General features: G+C 31.6%; 1 protein-coding gene across 1 annotated transcript; it reads right to left on the minus strand.

The window, feature by feature from the left end:
- Window positions 1-1,212: 1,212 nt before the first annotated feature.
- Window positions 1,213-9,506, minus strand: LOC130637571 (NACHT, LRR and PYD domains-containing protein 9-like). Its single transcript, XM_057446939.1, has 5 exons — window positions 9,379-9,506; window positions 8,969-9,233; window positions 8,380-8,421; window positions 6,836-8,290; window positions 1,213-6,531 (listed from the first exon to the last, which is right to left on the minus strand). Exons 1-5 carry the CDS (start codon window positions 9,379-9,381, stop codon window positions 4,613-4,615), a joined length of 3,684 nt encoding a protein of 1,227 aa, XP_057302922.1. The 5' UTR covers window positions 9,382-9,506; the 3' UTR covers window positions 1,213-4,612.
- Window positions 9,507-22,860: the final 13,354 nt, after the last annotated feature.

Raw genomic sequence — 22,860 nt, forward strand, 5'->3', positions numbered from 1 at the left:
ATTTATCAAAAACTTGTGACTAGAAAGCTGATTTTGTTACCTAGCTGGCTAGCTTTTATATTTACAAGGCAAGTACCCCTCGTTGGGACAAGGTTTTAGATTGCAGCGTCTAGCTAGCTAGATTTAAAAAACTTTACTAAAGGCTAGCCAGATAAGTATAAAATAACATTTTTTTTTAAAACCCCATACATGTGACCTAGATAATTTTTTTAGATTTAAATTTCGCCCAAAAATCAAGCAACTTGCTTAGCAAGTTTCTGTGATTTCTTTCCTTTACTTTTGACAACAACCTTCCCAGTTGACCAATGGAAAAAAACTTTCCAGAACTAACATATACTGCATTTAAAAAGCAACTTAGTGTGCTTTAGCAGGCTGGATATACTACAACACACCAAGAAATAAAATTATAGGTAATAAAAAATAATGAAACTCACACCACAACAAGAAAAAAAAAATAGGCAATAAAAAATAATGAGAAACTGTACCTCACAAGCCTAAATAAATAAAATAAAATAAATAAAAAATTTAAAGAAAAATAAGATTTATTTTCATTTAGTAATTGGTTGTTACATCTGCCTATGTACCTAAATTGCCAAAAGTCATGTTTTCTAGCTGTAAAAAAACCTTTTTAAAATGCCAACAATGAAAAAAAAACTGCCAAGAAAAAAATATTTACTGCGTAACTCACTAGTTTTTGGTTATTTTTTTTAATATTATGCCCTATGCAGGTATCCTCTCATGTTGAAATGTATGTCACTTTCTAACTACAAGGTCACACTTGGCTGCAATGCTACTAATCATGACTTTAGACTTTGCTGTGTTAACCCTTAGCCCTTTTTCTTCTAGCTTTCTCTTCTTTCTTCTTCTGTAGCGTGTGGCCTTGTGGTTATGGAGTTCGCTTCGTAATCACAAGGTCTGTGGTTCGGTCCACAGCGCGGGCATGTTTAGCAAATGTCTTTACTACAGCTACGGGTCAACCCATGCCATGTGAGGGAAATTGGGAAGGTAATGCCGGTGTATACTTAATGTATACATCCCGAACACAGGAACCACATTGATAACAGTGTTTCCTGAAGTGGCTATATCCTGTATAAATATTCAAAATAATAATAATAGTCCTTTCTTCCACTTCTCAAACTTTTCAACTAGTTCTTCCATCGACTCTGCTATGAGAACCAAATCATCTGCATATAATAACTCCCATGGACAACCTGATCTGAACTCCATCGACAGCGTCTCTAAGACTAGAACAAACAAAAAAGGACTACGTACAGGACCATGATGTACACCAACATTTTCTCTCTTTCAATAACTTTCATTACCTGATCAACCAACTTCAAACATCTATAGTTACCTCTTTCTAATGCATCACCCTTGCCCTCGAAACAATTCACTATTACACTCGACTGCCACTCACTCGGAATAGCACCATCCTTGATAATCTGATTAGCATGACTTGTAATAAGCTCAACTCCAATATATCCAGATGCTTTTACCATCTCTGCAACAATACCTGATACTCCTGCAGCCTTGCCAATCTTCAATTTCCTAATAGCCTCCACTACCCATTCTGTCTTGATCTGCATAGCTGGCCCTTCTACAACGTCTGACTATGTCTAGCTGGTCCTTTCGTCCACCCACTGGTATCATGAGAAGCTTCTAGAAGACAATTCTGCAAAGCAGTCCAAGTACTTTCAACATTGTCACTATCACATTGACCATTGTGAGCTAACTCCTGAACTTTTGCACTAAATTGTCTTGCTACAAACTCTTTCTTCAGCTTCCAGACTTTACAGCAGGGCCTGTACTTACCCTTGGATTCTTTAACACTCTTTAAGATAATATGACAAAACAGCAACCTATGCTGGAAAACACACTCTTCCCCCGATATAACTTTCGCGTCCTTCACCACTTTCTTGTCTGACTTTCTAACCAGGAAGTAATCTATCTGTGTCTTACAATCAACTGACTCATATGTTATCAGCCTACTACTGAATGATGTGTTGCAAACCACCATGTCCGTTGCCATTATTCCTTATTTCTGCGCCCAAATCAATAGCCTCCATGCACACCTCTATAACCTTCAGATGACTTCCCAACATGACTACTAAAGTGGCCTTTCACCTTAATAAAAAACGTGAGAACCAATGTTCAAAGACAACATAATTTATTATTATAGTAACTCGCCATAGAATGTGATAAAAATATAAAAACAAGTTTTAAAATAGCATAAGCTTCTTGGGTAAAACCATCCTCAGTGCATACATAGATGTAATAAATTTTAATGTGAACATATTTTTAAACTAGTATTAATTTTTAAAAAAGTAATTCTCTATTTCTAAATAACAGAAGTTTTTTAGATTCAAGTTGTTCATTTAATTTTGGACGTTTCAATGCAATAAATGTAGTTTCCAAGTTTTTTTTTACCAAAATTTTCCAACTAAACTGATGCTCAGGATTATGGTAAATATGGTTAGCTGGTTCTGAATTCTCGGTTGGATTATTATGCTCATTTCAGCGAACCACAGCATTTTGTCTTGTTACCCCAATGTAAGATGTGTTACAAGTGGTACACATTCCTTCATAACAGGTATGGATTTTGATCTTTTAATGAAAACAGTTTGCGTATCTTTTTTGTATTCCAATTTGTTGCAATTTCGAACTTATTGTTTGTAAACTTGTGAAACTTTGAAATGAATGATTTGGAAATATTTTCTTAACAAAATGGAACTTTTATAGGAATGAATGGTTTTGGTAAGTCAAAGAAGTTGGGTGGAATTTTAAACTCGTCATTGTTGGTGTTATTAGTAAGTCAATCTTGAAATTGCTCAATGATGCTTTCCACAATCCTGGAAGGGAAATTTGCATTTCAAAATATTTTCTTATTGCATTCTTTTCCATTTCGAAGTCATTTAAGATACAATTTGCACCACTGAGATCATCATTGATGGCATTCCTTTTGTATAGTTTTGGAATTTACGATGACCAATGTGTGGGATATTTGGATGGTTTTCTGTATACTTGTGTACGATAAATACCCTTTTCGTTTACTAATTTAGTGTCCAAGAACCTTTCAGGGTTAACTTCACTAGTGAAAGATATCTTTGGATGATAAGCATTCAGTTTATCAAGTAATTCGCCTGGCTGCTTCTTTATTCACCTGTTTATGACGTCATCTACGTGTCATTTATAAAATCATGGTTTAAATGGATTAACAAATTTCTTCTCTAATTTGTTAAGAAGATGTTGGAGAAAACGATATGGCCACCCATTGTACAGCCATCAGTTTGTTTGTACAACTTTGACTGAAAAATTAATGTGCTCTCCGTTGTCAGTTTCAACAACAGCCTCCTGAAAATTAGTCTGCTACAATTGATGGGCAGTTTTTAGTGAACATAAATTTTGTCCAAAATATACTCAATTGTTTCAGCAATAGGAATGACTTGAATCTAAAAAACTTCTGTTATTTAAAAATGGAGTGACATGACAGAAATTTATACGTCTACGCTATTACAAAATGTTTTACAAACATGTGTGATAACAAATGTGATTTCGATTTATGTGGTAAATGATAATTGCTTTCTTGAGGGTAGTTTTATTTATTGTATAATTATGTTAATTACTTTTTTAAAAACTCATACCAATGTTAAAATATGTTCACAATAAAATTTATTACATCTATGTATGCACTGAGGATCGTATTAACCGAGAAGCATATGCTATTTTAAAACTTGTTTTTATATTTTACTTTTTTATCACAACATAATTTATTTTATTCATATTCACTTGAATGAAAGATTTAAGCCCAATTTGTTATGAATCCTTAAATAGTTTAAAAAAACAATAAACTTGCAAACACAAATAAAATTTATTGCATTTCAAAAATATTATAAAGTATGAATTCAAAATAACTACAACAAATGATAATTGCTTATTTTGGGTAATTATAGAAGGATTATCAATTTTATTAGTAACGCACCAAGAAAGGTTTAAAAAAGTAAAAAAGAACTTGGACAAGACTTTCTTAGTAGAAACTCAATTGGTGTGAACCTCGCAGATAATAATTTCTGTTAGTGATATAAATGATAACATCTTTCGGTTTTTGTAAAAAAAAACAAGTACCACCAAAATTCCTGAAAAATGTAAAAAAGCCTTATATATTGCCTTAGAATAGTGAAAATGAGAAAAAACAAATTAAACAGGTGGCATAACTTTATCCCAAAACGTCTAAAGAAAAATCTCCATAAGTAAAAAAATGGTAATCATAAAAAATATCAATAGTCACAAAGCTTCATGTTGCAATTATTTCAGAAGGTAATCTAAATTGAATTTGCATCTTATCCCCACATCAAGTATATTTAACATAAAAAATATTGTATAAAAAAAATTAAGATAAAATATGTATATGTATATGTTATGTTTAGTAAAAATACAATTCATACTAAATTTTAATTTAAAATAAACGATGTGTAAATAAACAACAAATAGATCTTTGTATATATATAAATGTAGATAAACAAAGAAAAATAAGCAGCAAAAGTATAAAATATTAAAAATAATAAGAATAAAAATCAAATTAAATCGACATTTTTCAAAAAATTACACAATAACTTTACACAATATCCACTACTTCTAGAAGAGATTTTAAATCTGAATTTGATATGAAACAACCATGTATATTCATTGATTTCAACTTGGCCGAAGGGTGTTTCCTGACCGCGCTGGATAATAATTTCCAACCAATTGTTGTGATGCATCTATTGAATCGCACGTCAAACATTTGAAGAAACGGAAGTAGTGGTAATAAAGTAATTAGATCCTCATCTGTTAACAAGCACCTGATGACACCCAACTCGTACAAATTGCATATTTCATTATTAATGCATTCTCCTATACCTTTCCATCCAACTGGAGTGATTTTGAGATTTCCCCCAAGCTTCAGAGAATGCAAAAAGGGGATCACAGGTTGTATTTCTTTCAAAGAAGCATCGTTTATGTCACAATCGCGAACACTCAGAAACTTTAGACACACTTTTTTACTATCAATGACAGCAGTAGATAAACATTTCCACCCAATAGGTGTGATATGAGAATTATTACCTAAACTAAGATAGTTTAAATGTCCTAGTATAGGTTGCAGGATCGCCATAGATGAGTCATTAAGCCGACAACTACGAAGGTTTAGACCTTTTAAAAAACGACCTGCTGCATCTCGTTTAATTGAACCTAATATATTCCATCCAACATTGGTAATTCCAGGGTTTTTTGAAAGTCTCAGTTTTTTAAGACCTGGATATAATGGTGATAAAACCAATACATCATCATCTTTTAAATTACAATCGCATAGGACTAGTTCCTCCAGATTACTTGTCTTGCTTTGCACAGAATTAGCCAAATGTTGCCAACCTAGCGTGGTTATGTTTTCATTGGAACTCAGGTCAATTCTTCTTGGGCTTTGTATCTCCTTGCAGAGCTTTTTTAAACTTCCATCATTCAAATTGCACTTTATTTTTATCATTTGAGATGAACCATCATCGTTTAAATCATCTTTTTGTTGGTTAGATATGGTAGGCAAAGCGACAGAATGTTCCAAAGAATGCATGCATTTTTTCAAAACTTCGATGGACGATTGAGTAACAAAACAATTTTTAATACACAATCGCTGTAGTGATTCACCTTTTCCTTGCAGAAAGAAATCACACAGCTTGTTCCATCCACCATATGTAATTGCTTTGTTGAAACTCAAATCAAGCTCCTTTAAGTAAGTGAAAACTGGAAGCAATGATTCCAGAGAGGAATCAGTTAGATAACAACCACGAAGATAAAGCTTCTCTAATACACTTCCATTATTCACTGATTCAACTAATTTAATCCAACCTTGGTTTGTGATTGAAGGATTGTCAGATACTTCAAACTCTAATAACTTTGGAGCGACTGCAGCAAGGCTGGCAAATGCATGATCTTTCAAGTTACAATCCCTAACATGCAGCTTTTGTAGAAAGCAACAGGTTTCAAATAAACTTGCCACTAATTTCCATCCGTCCAAGGAAATATTTTTGTTATAACTTAAAACAAGTGTGTGTAAGTTTGTCAAAACTGATTCCATAGAAAATAAATGGTGGGAAGACAGTTTACAGGCATAAAAACGCAATTCTTTAATAGCGGGGGTGGCTTTTTTCTCTGTCATACTTTCAAACTCATTGTTGATCAATTTTAAATCATCTGGAAGGAGAACATTCATTCTCTCTATGTGAACACGCTTGGTCAAACAAATATACTTTGCCATTCTTTTGCACTCACTTTCTGAGACATCATTTCGCCATACTTGCAAGTAAATATCCTGAACGGGAAATGGATTTATTGCTATTATTTGATCAAGGAAATAAATCATGAATGTCATTTGAATACGTGAAATATTCTTCAAATACAAAATAATCTCGCTTTTCGATATAACAGACTTTAATGATTGATTCAATGGTTTGTGGTGCTCGTAATAAGATGTCGCAAAAAGATTCCAAGCATCATTTGAACCTAACACACAAAGTAAAAGAAATAAAACAAATTTATCATTCATGTGCATATAATTTCATGGATTATGTTGTCTAGTAAAAGTGCATTTAAGTGTAGAAGATCAAAATTGTAGGTTGACGTAAAAAACACAGGGACATGAGTATGTAAAACAAACAGTTTTGAAAGGAAAACCTTATATAATTCTTAAAAGAAAAAATAGTTAACCCTACTTTTCCAATTATATAAATTCGTGTAATAACGTATATGAAGACACTGAAAAGAAATTTACATCCAAATAAAAACAAGTAAGTATATATATATATACCTGTTAAAACACATGGTTGATGACCATAACTAAATAAATTATCAACAAGATAACTTAAAACAGGCTCCTGTGTTAAGTTTTGTACCTCCATTGCATGAACGATAGCTTTTAAAATGGGAGGTGAATTACTGCTTGTTGAAAATACAGATTCTAAACCACATAACAATGGAACACAACCACGTAAACGGTTATTGTTTATAACATCCTTTCGAGGTATGTCTTTTCTCAAAATGTGAGCAGCTGCACAGAATTCTTGCAAGCTGAGATGTCGAAACTGATACTTGACTGTAAATTCATCAACAAAAACTTTTGTTACCAATCCGCAGTATTCTAGAGATTCTTCAAACTGACCAGATAGAGAATCAGCATCAAAGACAACAGTACCACAACATAACATTTCATACGCCATTGCAGCTACGACAGCCAACATATTGCGAACAAATTCCTGTTTAAACAGCTCCCTTAAGTTCATAGTGGATACAGCTTTTCCACGAAAATGATCCTTCAGATACAGGCCTAACGCCCAGCAAAACAATTCAACAGACGTGTTCACAGTAGCATTACTTTCATTGAAAAACAAATTGCATATGATGGATAAATAAACAGGTAAACTTGCCATCACAGACAGATTAGTTGATTCTTTGATTTTCTGCAACACTGTTTGATACTGCTGACGATTGTTTGAAAAATAACTCTGAACAAAAAGGGCCACATTTTCATTGTTAAAGCCAAGTACTTCTATCGATCTAACATCAACAATTTTCTGAAATCTTTTTTGAACCTTAGATATAGCTTCTGGTCGACCAGATATTAAGACTTTATGTCTGAATAAGGATGGATGAAGAGGGTTAACAGCTTGAAACAGGGACCTGGACAGATCTAAGCCACTTTGTGAACCATCCTGCTGTGATATCATGTCATCCAAGCCAATAAATTCATCGACACCATCCACAATTACTAGAACCTTGTCTGCAATCAAGAGCAATTGTTCAAATGAAATTAACTGAAAAACTTTTGGATAAAGTTTCTTCAATATAGACTCCAAGGAACTACAATTCTCAATAAAATTGATTTCACGACAAATAATAGTAAAAACAAAATCAAATTGTTGGCCAACACTGCCAGTCCACAATTCTTGTCTTGCCCATTTTAACAGCATATAAAGAAGAAGCGTGCTTTTGCCACTGCCTGCTACACCTCCCAAACAAACCAGGTCTTTATTTTCACACATTATATCTTCGATAGTTATGGTTTTGCCCTTAAACAGATGTTGATTCAGGTGATAATCTCGGTCACTGTTACGACTCCAGTATTCATGCACATCGTTGGAAGATGATATAGCTAGTTCAACAAAGGCTGATATGCGGTCTAAATTGTGTTGCTCATTAGAATTCTCGTTAAATAAACACTTATATTGATGTAAATATCTCTCTCTCAGCTGCTCCTTGGCTTTTTCTAAAAACAAAATAAATATCTAGATATCTTTTTAAAGTAATTACATATAAAGTTTTTGTTACTGAATATGAAATAAACTATATACTCACCAAAGCTTTTTTCCATGGTCGAATTTAGTGATACTTTTACAGCTAAAATTAAATGTTAAAAAATAGAATATTTAGCAACTTTTATCAAAAAAAATATCATCTACAAGCCAATTCAAAGGTACAAAGAAATGAGCAGGCACATAAAAATTTATCTCTGTTACATAAAAATTTCAAGCAATAAGAATTATAAATTTTGCATAATTTAAGACAATGCAGTATTGTCAGCGGAAACCCAAGAGTGAAAACCCTGTGAAATTATTGGTATTCAAGATAACTTCAATCCCTTCTACAAGATGCCAATTAAAAGATGTTAATATGTAGGAGATTAAAAAGTACTTGAGAAAATATTTAAATATGTTTTTCAAAAGAAATTTTACTCTTTTTGGAGTTATTATAAGTATAAGGCTTACCATGCAACATGCTGGATTTAATGGAACAAAAATTTTCTGTTTATGAAAAAGGACTTTTATAACAATTTCTGTAGAAAAACCTATCCAGCCACTGACATTTGCCATGTATTTTTCTAAGAATGTTTTACACATCTTACAGCACTACACACTACATCAAATAAAGTTAAAATCTTACATACCACATCCTTCTATCTTCTCACATTTTTTCACAACATCGTTTCTATTGATCTGCTCCAAAACCACTCTTACATCATCCCACTCAATGCTTGGTTGCTTTCGAGTGCATTCTTTTAAAACTTGTCTGCATTTTTCATAGACTAAATCATTTTCTAAGTCAATGCATTCTATCTGTGATTCTTCTAGTCGCATTAATCTACCAAATCGTTTCCAATCTCCAGCAAGAGAGAAAGAAATAACATCAAGGACATTTTCTGGAATCAGTGCCTAAAAATAAAAAAATAGCAATTATTTTTGCTTGTTGGACCAGTATAACAATAGATTGGAAAAAAATTCTCTTTCAAAGTTACAAAAGGAGTAGATAATAAAAACAAATCAGATAGCCATGAGAAAAAAAAGTAGACATGCTTACCATGTTATAAAGTTATCCAATAAATTCTTTAGTGCAAATGTCATCATTACAATGATGGTGGTAATGTTTATGTAAATGCCTATTTACTAAAAAAATTATTAAGATTTCTGTTTTACTTTTTATACAAACAACAATTTCGTTACAATGCTTATCTGAAAATAAAACTGCTTAATCTACCAAATCGTTTTGCTTTGAAACTTATTCCCTCTAAACTTTTCATTTAACTTAAAAATCAATAATTTATCTGTTTTTCCTGAGGGAGTGTACTTTCTTTTTGTTATTTACTTGCAAGGACATAAATGACAGTATTTTAGTTTACTCACGATGCAAAATTTAACCCTTAAAATTAGCCTAAAAGGCCAACATAATTTTGTTGTGAAGTTTTTAAATAACAATATTTTGGTTTTGTTTAAGCTACTCCCACTCCTTGCGACTACAAAATAATTACATTCGATTTTCAGTAAGTTAGGCCATTATAACTAACCAAAATCATTTAGGCTACAGAAAGACTGTGGTGCCATTCGCTTCGTAATAATAGTGATCAAAAAAATTGTATATCGTATTAAAAAGAGGTCGAGAAGTTCTTTCTTCCACATGACACAGCAGGCAATAAGTCAGCTCTGCCCTCAGTTTTGTGAGGAGAGATGTTCTTAACAATTGGGTCTCCTGTACAGTTCTGCTTCATGTTAAACTGTGCCAGTGACATGCATTTTTAAACCATGTCACTGGTGACTTCTGTGATAACAACCTAATGATGCCTCAACCTAATGATTTCATCTCGAAACATAAAAAGCCAGTTGGCAGTGAACTATTAACCTAACGAAGTTACCATCAGGAAGGTATGTCAATAAGACTTGTACTCCATTCCCATTCGTCATCGTCTTAGGAGATCAATGCATTGAACTTATGAGAGATCTAGCCCTAATAAAAGATGAATGACGAAAGTTATTGCCAGCTGAAAAAATTTACTACAAAAAAATATTGCTGACACAAATCAGTTAAAATGTATCTCACGTCGGCAGTTTTATTGCCAACTTAAAATAATTCTAATTTTAACGGCTGTAACTTAAATTTATCTTTCTCAATGAATTTCTAAAACAATTGCAAAGCAAGAATGTTCTTCAAAGCTGTAAGAAGTATGACACAAACTGATTAAAAACGCTGAAGATATCTTCAATACTTTTTAGAGGAAACATTTGCAAAGTAAACCTGGATTTTCCTATTTACTTTTAATGCCATATGCAAATACCTGCTTCCTTTAAAAATCATTCATTTAAAAAAATGATTAATTATTTAAAAGAAAGACTTTCATCAACATTGACTTTTGACGTTAGAGGTATTACCTTACATGTTGTTGGGTTTGTCTTCATGTTTCAAAAATAATTATTTTAATTTGTACAATATGTCATTTAAAACAACCTCTATATGATTTTAAAAAAAATCTTAAAAATAATTTTTACCAAAATTTTATTGAATTTCCGCGCCCGAAGGCGTAGGAAATTCTTTAAAACCGTCGTTTTTTCTTTCGGAGCATTTTTTGAGAAAAAATCGACCCTGGGATTTCACGTTGGTCCGTCAAAGATGTAAACTTCGTACTCAAGCTCCTTAACTACTGAGAAGTCTAGTATTGATGCTTCAGGCCAAAATTGGTATTTGTTTTCGACAAAATTTGACACAGTTAACAAAAAAAGTATGCTGAACATAATGGTGACATAATAATTTTGATTTTTGTCACCTAAATGTCATTTTAGGCCAAAATTGGTCCAAAAATTAGAACTACTTTTTATTTTCAACAAAATTTGGCACAGTAAACAAATAAAGTATGCTGAACATGATGGTGACATCAAAATTTTGATTTCTTGTTACCTAAATGTTATTTTAGGCCAAAATTGGTCTTAAAATTAAAACTACTTTATTTTTGACAAATTTTGGCACAATTAACAAAAAAAGTATGCTGAACATGATGGTGACATCAAAATTTTGATTTCTTCTTACCTAAATGTCATTTCAGGCCAAAATTGGTCCAAAAATTAAAACTACTTTATTTTTAACAAAATTTGGCACAGTAAACAAATAAAGTATGCTAAACATGATGGTGACATTAAAATTTTGATTTCTTGTTACCTAATTGTCATTTTAGGCCAAAATTGGTCCAAAAATTAAAACTACTTCATTTTCAACAAAAATTGGCAAAGTTAACAAAAAAAGTATGCTGAACATAATGGTGACATAATAATTTTGATTTTTGTCACCTAAATGTCATTTTAGGCCAAAATTGGTCCAAAAATTAGAACTACTTTTTATTTTCAACAAAATTTGGCACAGTAAACAAATAAAGTATGCTGAACATGATGGTGACATCAAAATTTTGATTTCTTGTTACCTAAATGTTATTTTAGGCCAAAATTGGTCTTAAAATTAAAACTACTTTATTTTTGACAAATTTTGGCACAATTAACAAAAAAAGTATGCTGAACATGATGGTGACATCAAAATTTTGATTTCTTCTTACCTAAATGTCATTTCAGGCCAAAATTGGTCCAAAAATTAAAACTACTTTATTTTTAACAAAATTTGGCACAGTAAACAAATAAAGTATGCTAAACATGATGGTGACATTAAAATTTTGATTTCTTGTTACCTAAATGTCATTTTAGGCCAAAATTGGTCCAAAAATTAAAACTACTTCATTTTCAACAAAAATTGGCAAAGTTAACAAAAAAAGTATGCTGAACATAATGGTGACATTAAAATTTTGATTTTTGTCACCTAAATGTCATTTTAGGCCAAAATTGGTCCAAAAATTAGAACTACTTTATTTTCAACAAAATTTGGCACAGTAAACAAATAAAGTATGCTGAACATGATGGTGACATCAAAATTTTGATTTCTTGTTACCTAAATGTTATTTTAGGCCAAAATTGGTCTTAAAATTAAAACTACTTTATTTTTGACAAATTTTGGCACAATTAACAAAAAAAGTATGCTGAACATGATGATGACATCAAAATTTTGATTTCTTCTTACCTAAATGTCATTTTAGGCCAAAATTGGTCCAAAAATTAAAACTACTTTATTTTTAACAAAATTTGGCACAGTATACAAATAAAGTATGCTAAACATGATGGTGACATCAAAATTTTGATTTCTTGTTACCTAAATGTCATTTTAGGGCAAAATTGGTCCAAAAATTAAAACTACTTTATTTTCAACAAAAATTGGCAAAGTTAACAAAAAAGTATGCTGAACATAATGGTGACATCAAAATTTTGATTTTTGTCACCTACATGCTATTTTAGGCTAAAATTGGTCCAAAAATTAAAACCACTTCATTTTCGGCTAAATCTGGCACAGTTAACAAATAAAGTATGCTGAAAATGATGATGGTACAAAAGTTTGGTTTTTGTCACCTAAATGTCATTTCAGGCCAAAATTTATCCTAAAATTAAAACTGCTTTATTTTCGACAAAAATTGACACAGTTAATAAAAAAAGTATGCTGAAAATGATGGTCACATCAAAATTTTGATTTTTTGTCAACTAATGCCGTTTAAGACCATAAACGTTTCAATCGCAAGACTTTCAACCATGAATGATAGGCTGTATTTTTTGTTAGCAATTTCTTTTAAAATGTGAGTTTATTATGACACGTTTCGTTTTGTTTGCGTTTGTTGTAAGATATAATGTCACTGATGGGCTTTATCTTCAGAGGTTCATGCACCAAACCCCTTCGAATGTTTGGCACAATAACACAACGAATTAGCAGGTTTTCATCAAATATTTTGGTAGCGCGCGGAAATTCTTAGAGCCCCCAGGGCTTCTTGTTATTGTTATTATTATGAATATTTTAGAAGGATGTACAAATCAGTGAAAAACTGCTATCAATCTGTACCCTTCAATCTTTAATCTCGCAAATTCTCCGCAAATACAATCGTTTTAAAGATTTTTTTTTAAATAAATGCTTAATCTCAAGTATCATACCCACAAGCAATGATTACCTATTCTTATTAGATTCACGCACAAAGTTCACTGGTCAATGTTAAGAACGGACTTAAGACTTACGATCTTAGTTTAGATCCAAAATATCTTTAAGCTATAATAACACTTCCTTTCCGGGCCATTGTGTTAATTTTTTCATAATGCTGACATCGCAGAAACTGCAACTAGCCTATCTTCTTCACCCAAACATCTGCATCAGTAGGACATTCACAGAATCAGTAGGACATTCGCAGTGTTTCATAGCATTTTTCAGGCAATGCTCTTTTCCCATTTCGAGAAATGGTCAAAAACTGCAATTTTCCACAAAATTATGCACACACTTGTAGCACCCTGTGGACGTACTACTTTTTCAGATGCGTAGGTTAGGTCAGCAGCGTTTCCAATACGCTAGACGGATGCGCCTGCCATGCGAAATAAACCATGTCAATAATGAGCGAAATTTTAGAAAATACTTATCGTTTCAGTTTTGATACGAATTGAAACGATTTCCATACGATGTAAATCGTTTCAATAATTTTTTTACATCGTTTCATAATCGTATCATGAAACGAATTAAATGTTTCATATTTTATTTGCGAAACGATTTTGTTAAAAATGAAACGATTGTGAAACGATTGTGAAACGATTTTGAAACTATTTTGAAACGATTAGAAAAAATTCTGAAACGATTTGATACGATTGTCAAAATATTATTTGTGATACGATGTAAAAGTCTTTGAAGTTATTGAAACGAATTTTGAAACGATGACGAACTAATTAAAAACCAATTAAACTTATAAATGTAAAATTATTGTTTCTCTTTCTTTTATTCAACACAACATCGACATCATCAACAACATCTTTTATCGTAAATATCGTAAAACAGTTTTTCAAAACTAAAAATAAACAGTTTTTCTTAAAACTAACAATTTCCTTTAAAATGGAAAATATTTCAGAAACTTATGAAACTGACGATAGTGACTGGATGTTCGACAGTGATTCGGAAACGGAACATAGTGACGAAGAGAAAGTTGAACAACTTTATCGAGGTTTGGATTTATTTTAAATTCAGTACGCGGCACCGTTGTTTTGTTCTTGTTTTTTTATTCAGACTTTCTTTTAGAAATCTTGATAACGCGAAGAGAAATGGTGCGCCTTTTTTTAATTTTTTATGCAGCTTTTTCTTTTGTTTTTAGAAATGACAAGCAAAGATAAAAATCTTTCCACGCATATAAAACACCACGATCTTGTTCCATGCATAAGAAATTATGTTGAACAAAGCTCAGCTGGAGCACATCTTCGACGTCGAAGCGATACGATGTATACAAATAGCGTAACTTTACAGGACATTGTTCGTCATGTAAAAAGTACACTGGGTATCACCGTAAGTAGAAATACCATCCATAGACTGATGGTACCGCCACGTCGAAAAACAACTTCGAGCAGGAGATTTAAAAACTTGGTAGATGCTCGTGTTCCGCCAAAACGGAACACAATGGAAAAAAGGCTTCATCCAGATTTCCATTATACAAGCGCGCAAGTGAGCATAGTGAGCCAGATGGTGACTCTTTGCGATGTTGACACACTTTGTTTGTCAGTAGACAACAAAATCAAGGTGGAGGTTGGGATCCCGGCAACCAGCCGTCGTAGGAGACATCGAACTTTTTATTTAAAAAAGGACGCCCCAAATTTTGATGATCATGATTTGCCACATGCGAATTGCAAACTGGTACCTGCTGGTTATCAAGTACTCCGGACAAAGTTAAAGAGGAGTCGATCATTTTCCATTCCTAAACCTTTGTTTCGAAAAACAAGAAAACGGTCATTGTGTAAAGGAGACACAGTGACAAATTTTATCAACAGCAAAGCGGAAACATGTGAAGACAAACTCAAAAGAAAAAAAATTAAATGGCCAAGAAATGGAAATTTAACTGTAAAACTTTTTCCGTCGCGGTTAGTAGAAAGTACAAACGTAATGCACGTAAATCATTTGATGGAACTTATCAAACTTGAGAAACGTTTTAAAAATGTTTTTAGTGTCGTATTATTGCCGATGGCGGACCTGATTGGTCAGTGAAAGGAATAATAAATTTTATGTCGTTGGGTTTTCTGTGGCAGAATTCCAAGTTGGATTCGCTGATCGTGCAATGCTATGCACCTGGGCATTCACAGTTTAATCCGATCGAAAGGAGTTGGTCGTATTTGACTAAACAAATCATTGGCGTAACTTTATCGGATAACATTGAAGGAGTTGTGCCTGCGGTGAGTGATAAAAAAAACTGGGCTAAAGTTTTAGACAATGCGACAATAGAGTGTGCTAAATTCTGGCATCAAAAAACTTATGCTGGGTTTGAAATTGTAGCAGAAACCGTGGAGGGAGGGAAAAGAACTTATGATGGAGAAGTCATAAAGAAAACAGCCCTCTCTCCAAATCGACTAAAAACAATACTTTCACTGGCTAGAAAAAATTTTAAAGACGATTTTGAAACCATTACAAATATGAACGAACTTGTTAATTCAAAATGTAGACAAATAAAAAGAAGGGTTGTTGTCAAAAAAATGTTGGAAGAAAAAGAAAACAACGTAATGAACGAATAAAATCATTAACATACCGTTATTTTTGTATATGTTTTTATAAAAAGTGTGTAAATAGTGTTTGTTATGATATTTCAGCAAAAATTTATTCTCTTTCTTTTCTCCCACGTCGTTATATTAGTGATAGTTAAAAAAGTTTGTCATAAGCAAGTGCCCCCGAAAAACGTAAACACGCTCTCGACGTTCAGCATTCTTAAATCATATTAAACAATTTCATGTTTTGAAACAGGTACAATTTTACTCACAATCGGTATGATGTCAATGAACAGCTGGTGTTTACAGAGAAAAAAAATCTATTTTTAGTAAGTTAAGCCATTATCATTAACTAAAATCACTCAGGCTACTGAAATACTGTGGTACCATTCGATTCGTAATAATAATCGAAAAAATTGTATATCGTATTAAAAAGAAGTCCAGAAGTTCTTTCTCCCACACGACACAGCAGGCAATAAGTCAGCCCTGCCCTCGGTTTTGTGAGAAGAGATGTTCTGCGAAGACTCTAACAATTGAGTCTCCTGTACAGTTTTGCTTCATGTTTAACTGTGCCGGTGACAAGCATTTTCGAAGCATGTCACCGGCGACTTCTGCGATATACAACCTAATGATGCCCTAACGTAATGAGTTCTATTAATAATTATTGCTTTTATTCTTCTTATGTAAAAAAAAATTTAAATCAAACATCCTGAAACGATCTCAAATAAATATGCTGAAACAATTTCCGAAAGCAAATCTTTATAAATAATGTTTTTATATACGCGATTTTTTACGATGTAGAAATTTACCTATGTGACAGCGCGTAGGTTTTATGGAGAGACCTTTATTAGATTAATAATTTCTTTTATGTTAAAAAAATGTAAAACAAACACCTTGAAACGATTTTGAAACGATCTAAAATAAATATACTGAAACGATCATAATGATACGATTTTGAAACGAATTATGGTTATGTGAAACGATTTCAAGAATATAATAAAACAATCTTGAAACGATTATGAAACGATTATGAAACGATTTTATTTTTTAATGAAACAATTTACAAAATAGTGAAACGATTTCCATACGATCTGAAACGATTTCAAAAAATTAAACATTACTTTAAAATCGTTTCAAATTCGTATCACATGCTATGCTAATTAAAAAATGAAACGATTTGAAACGATTTTTTTTGAAACGATCTCGGAGACGATCCCTTAGAGCCCCCAGGGCTTCTTGTTTCAAATTCATTTCAAGAGTTTATATCATTTTGTTGAATTGAAATTTATTTTGTATATAACCGTTTCCAAATCATTTTGCGTTTGTTTCGCAATCATTTTAAAAGAATCAAAATTAGTTCATTTCAACAGTTTTTTTCAGTTCAGAGCGTTTTCACATCGCTTCTAATAACACATGTTTATCACACATTTCTAAAGACATTTCAATAGACTTATTACCATATCCATCTTCGTTTCGCTGAATATACATATCATAACATGAAAATGAGGTTAGTTATGAGCAAATTTTCAGTTTGCAGAGAAGCAGTGCAGAAATGGGTTGTTGCAATATTTGCAAAATTTATTTGGCATACAGATTTTTATTAACATTTTGTGATAATATGGGATAATAGTATGTATCAGTTTTGTTTATTATTCTTGGTGTTAAATGATCTAGGTATTAGCTAGCCTAGAATATGATATGAGTACCTAGTTGGTAAGCTGACTTGTTCCAAACAAACATGAAATTTCAAGCTGTTTACCAAAATTGGTGATGTGTTTGCTCGTATATATCCTGTGTTTCCAGTTAATGAGTGTACCTTATTCTTAACATCTGTAAAAATAACATTAGACAGTGGTTTTAAAATAGTAGTTTAGTTATCCATGTGGGTAATGTACCCTGTTTAATTTTTTCCAAGTTAGGCTAGTTTTTGGATTCCAAAGTCCATAAGTTGTTGATACATTCTTCAAGCTTACATGTAAGCAATTAACATCCCGAAATTTGCTCATAACTAATCTTGTTTCATGTTATATATTTTGCATTTTTGCATGAACATTTCATGGAACGAAATTGATATCAAAATAGGTCTATTATCAAATTATGTATACATCTGCATTCTTCATCACAAAACTAAATAAGAAAATTGCTGTGGATCGTTTAAAAACCATTAACACGAGATTGTACAAAGGAATATAATCGTGCTAGATTGTTTAACAATCAACAAAATAGGATCGCAAAAGTAAAAACATAGCCCTAGATCGCTTTAAAACCATCAAAATGTGATCTTAGAAAGCTATAACATTGCCTTACATTACTTAAAAAAGCATTAAAACTGGATCATGAAGCAAAAAATCACTTAAGATTGTTTAAAAACCATCAAAACAGGAACATGGAAGTCGACACAATCGCCATAGATCATTTAAAAATTTACAAAACAGGAATGTATAAAGTGAAAATATTGCGTTAGATAGTTTAAAAACAGTTGCTAGTTTAAACGGGATCGTAGAACTCAGAAACATCGCTGTAGATTGTTTAAAAACCATCAAAAGGGGATCATAAAAAGTAAAAAAATTGTTGTATATACATTGTTTAAAAACAATTAAAATGAGATGATAGAAAGCAAAAAAAATGATGTGGATCATTTTAAAGCACTTAATACACACATATTTGAAAGCTTTCTCTTTGTATAAATCGTTATTTCTGCTACAGTACTGGAATCAGGACACATAACATCGTGGATCGCGTATCATGCGCGTCGCGCACGATTCACGATGCTGTCGCGATAGTAAAATTTTTTAGCATCGTAAAGGTCGCGATCCATCGTGGAGTCAACTTTAAAGATGCATCGTGACTTCCGCGATCCATATCGCGACCGCTATGATACATTAATGTCATGAGAGAATAGCACAATTAAATATGAACAATTGTTTTTTGTTGTTTTTTTAATTCAAAAACATTTTCGTTGTCGTAAGCTTTTTTCTTGTTTAGACTTGCCCAACCCTAACTTTCACGATAAAAAAAATAATAAAAATATCAACAAACAAACATTTTCTTATCCCATCTCGTGAAAAAAAAGATTATGAATGTCGCAACACCCTCCTTCGTTATGATTAATATATGTTAAAAATTACACTGCTTGCTAAAATCTTGAATTTCTTAGTTGATATCATTTAGGAAAAATAATTAATGACATTAAATCTTTTTCACGGTATTAGAAAAATAATTAAAACAACATAAAATACGCATATCGTAACAACCTCCTCCTTATGAAACAAATAAATAATTATAATGTCGCGAAAGACTTTAAATATTGTCAACTAAACTATAGTCCGTGAAACTTTTTTGCAGTTAAATATTAATTTTCTTATAAGACTGCGCAAAAAACATTAAAAGAACACTTAACTTTTTTATTAAAATAAATTTTGTGTTTTATTATTTTAAATGGGAAAATAATAACTTGCTGTATAAATTTCGAAACAGCCTAAGTATAATCTGCTGTATATCTTTCAAACAACACAGGTATATTCTGTATAACTTTCGAAACAGCACAAGAATAATTCTTGCTGTACAGCTTTCAAAACAACACAAAAAAACTTGCTGCATAACTTTTGAAAACAAGTTTTTTATGATGCAATCTTTTTACCTTGAGTACTGGTTACATTTTTTTAGTGAGACAAATTATTATTATTTTTCCTTCACAACTAAAAAATATAAACTGCGTGCGTTATGCGAAAATACATAGAAAACGGTTGTCGTAACACCCTCTTTGTTGTTATTTTTCATTATTAATTTTTTGTTGTTCCGATCATACATTTATTATTTTTCCATGAACTTTCATTAAATCGGACATTCGCTAATTTAACATCCGCTAATACAAGCAAAACATACATAGAAAAATATGCTTGTCGTCACACCCTCCTCCGTTGTTGTTTTTTATTTTTTTGTTGTTCCGACCATTTATACATTCTCGGTAAAATTATTTTTATTTCGTCGACCGACAGACCGTAAACTACTATCTACTTCGCTCGTACAACAAGTAATTAAGTTGGAGTCACCTTATTTCTAAAATCCAATTTCTAATAAAAATAAAAGATGCAAAAGAATTTTTAAATGTAAAAAAACAAAAACAAAGACACAAGATTAGCCATACACATCTATTGTTTAATATTTTTAATGTTATTCACGATCCATCGCGACAATCACGATTAATAGTGACGATTGCGATAGCATCGTTATTTTTTTATACATCGCGACTATCGCGAAGCTCTTCGTTAACATTTTTTCTATCGCGATGATCAAGATAGGAATGCGGATCGTTCGTGTCGTGCATGATATGCGCTCACGATGTTAGGTGTCCTGATTCCAGTACTGTATGGGAGACAAGAAAGTCAAGACTAACAGAGTGGCTAGTTTAGACGCTTGGTTCTCATGTCCCCCACTTGTTTCCAACACAAAAAATAATAATGTTCTTCAAGAAACATGAGAATATTACTTACTTTTTTTAAAAAATCTTTAACATGTTTTGCACTTTAAAAGTTGTGCATAGAGAATAAAAAAAAAAACATTTTTAACAATCTAAATAATTACTGATTGTGATTTAAAGAAACAAACAAAATATTTTATTTTAAACACACTATGATATATCATTAGAATGTATCATTAACATTTCACAATTAACAATAAACATGGTGAACCTTTCTGATCATTGCAACCTTAAAATGTTAATTACAATGTTTTTTCCTATTGGGAAGATCGCGATAGCCTTGTGGATTATGCGTGTTGCGCATATATGCACTCACAATTGTGTGACTTTCAGTAGCAGCTACATTAGATCAGAAAAGAAATATATATTGTATATATATTGGTTCCATTCAGAGTGTGCAGCTATACGAAGTATGGCTCCGCATAGGCATGCTTATAGAAAGTATAACTTCGTATATAGCGACACGTACTCCTTATAGACGGAAATATTTAGTACAAAAAGTTGCGAGCGGCACAGACAGCTATGAGAGTATGCAGCACGAGCACTGAAGTTTAACTAAGCATTCTTATTAAAAATTTAATCTGGGCCATTCCAGTTTGGAACATTGTGCCTAAAACAAGCAAATAATTTGGTTAAGAAGAAAAAAGTCTAAAATATGAGACATACAAATGTGCAGAGTACCAATAAGTATTAGTAGAACTGCCACTAAGCTTAGTCTTTAGCTGATAATACGACGAACCTAATTAAATAACCTTTTCAACATTACAAACCCAGTCTCAAAATTTGGTGTTTTTTTACATGGCAGGCTCAGGCCTCGTCAGGAAGAAAAATACTGGCGTGCGAGCTTCGCACGTCATGATACTTTTTAATCATTTTGAGGTGTGCGATGTTCGCACGAAATAATTTTCAATGGCACGCGATGGCGTGTGCTCATTTTTGTTCCATTTTTTTTCTTGAGTAATCATAGAACTCGCATAGGGGTCGTCTACAAATTTCGTATGATATTTTATACGAATATATACAAATTTAATTGCTTTTAAAAATTGTATACAATTCGTATAGTGTTAAATAGTTATACGATTTTTAAAAAATCTAATACGAATTTTATACGATTTTCATACGAATTGTCATACGAATTATATTCTCTTTTATACGATTTTCATACGAATTGTCATACAAATTATATTCTCTTTCATACGAATTGTCATTCAAATTATATTCTCTTTTAAACGAATTTTTATACGAATTATATTTCGTTTTTAAACTTTTTAAAATGCGATCTAAAAAAACATTTCTATCGCTGTTTTTCGTTTTTAAACTTTTAGAATGCGATCTAAAAAAACATTTCTATCGCCGTTTTTCGTTTTTAAACTTTTAAAATGCGATCTAAAAAATATTTTATTTTGAAACTCATATACGAATTTAATACAATGTCAAACGATTTTCTTTTTTTTAAAACCATACGCATCTAATTAAAATCTCATACGAATTTTTGTTAAACTCGTACGACTTTAACTCATACGAGTTTAATTTAAAACTTATACGAATTTAATTTAAAACTCATACGAATTTAATTTAAAACTCATATGAATTTAATTAAAAACTTATACAAATTTTATACGAATTTAGAAAAATTTCATACAAATTTAATTACTGTATGGCAAAAGAAAATTTGTATAGCATATACGAATTTTTTTTATACGAATTGCTACGAATTTTGTAGATGACCCCATACAGCAACACTAATTTTGCCATGTTTTGAAAAGCAGGTAATTTGTTTGGACGAAACAAAAATGTGCGATGCGTTCATTATTCATTAATTTTTTTAAAAAAAATTATACGACGTAGTAACAGAACGAAGAAAAATTATAAAACATGCATGTTACAGTCATAAAACTCCCTCAGTTATTAACTTTTTTGTAAACATTTTTTTTAAAATGTAAATATTTTTTATTTTTATATTTTTCAAAAAATATATATCATTAAACATTAAACTGTTTTTTTATAAAAAAAATCCCTCACGTTATTATTGTTGCTTCGATCTTAAAACATTCCCCCCTAAACAAAACAATAACAAGCTTTGTGACGTCCTGTTTCTATAGCGATATTTTAAAATTATACAGATTGTTGTCTGAGTTATAAAGCAATGTTTGTTGAAAAATATTCAGAAAGCAAAGTCTGCATGCAGAAATTGATCACCATAACTATAATTAGATATCATGCTGACTCTGTGCTTGGGAAAGAACATGCTGGAAGTGATTTCATATAGCGAAAGTAGCGAAAGCATTTGAAGAAGTAAAAGACGAAAAAGTTGAACATTAAAATTTATTTATTAATTTCATAAGAGGAACTATAAATTAAAAAAAAATAAAATTAAATGGTGAATTAAAATTAATGCCTTATGTTTTTCTGTAATATAACTCGCGAGTAACATGATATATATATTTTTTTAAAGAT

The sequence above is a fragment of the Hydractinia symbiolongicarpus genome, chromosome 1 (genome assembly GCF_029227915.1).
Source record: "Hydractinia symbiolongicarpus strain clone_291-10 chromosome 1, HSymV2.1, whole genome shotgun sequence".
NCBI lineage: Eukaryota > Metazoa > Cnidaria > Hydrozoa > Anthoathecata > Hydractiniidae > Hydractinia > Hydractinia symbiolongicarpus.

Coding starts and splice junctions, on each gene's coding strand:
- LOC130637571 (XM_057446939.1), bottom strand. Junction 8,422..8,968: donor TGAGAAGATAGAAGGATGTG/GTATGTAAGATT, acceptor ATTTAATTTTAG/CTGTAAAAGTATCACTAAAT. Junction 8,291..8,379: donor GACCATGGAAAAAAGCTTTG/GTGAGTATATAG, acceptor TTTTGTTTTTAG/AAAAAGCCAAGGAGCAGCTG.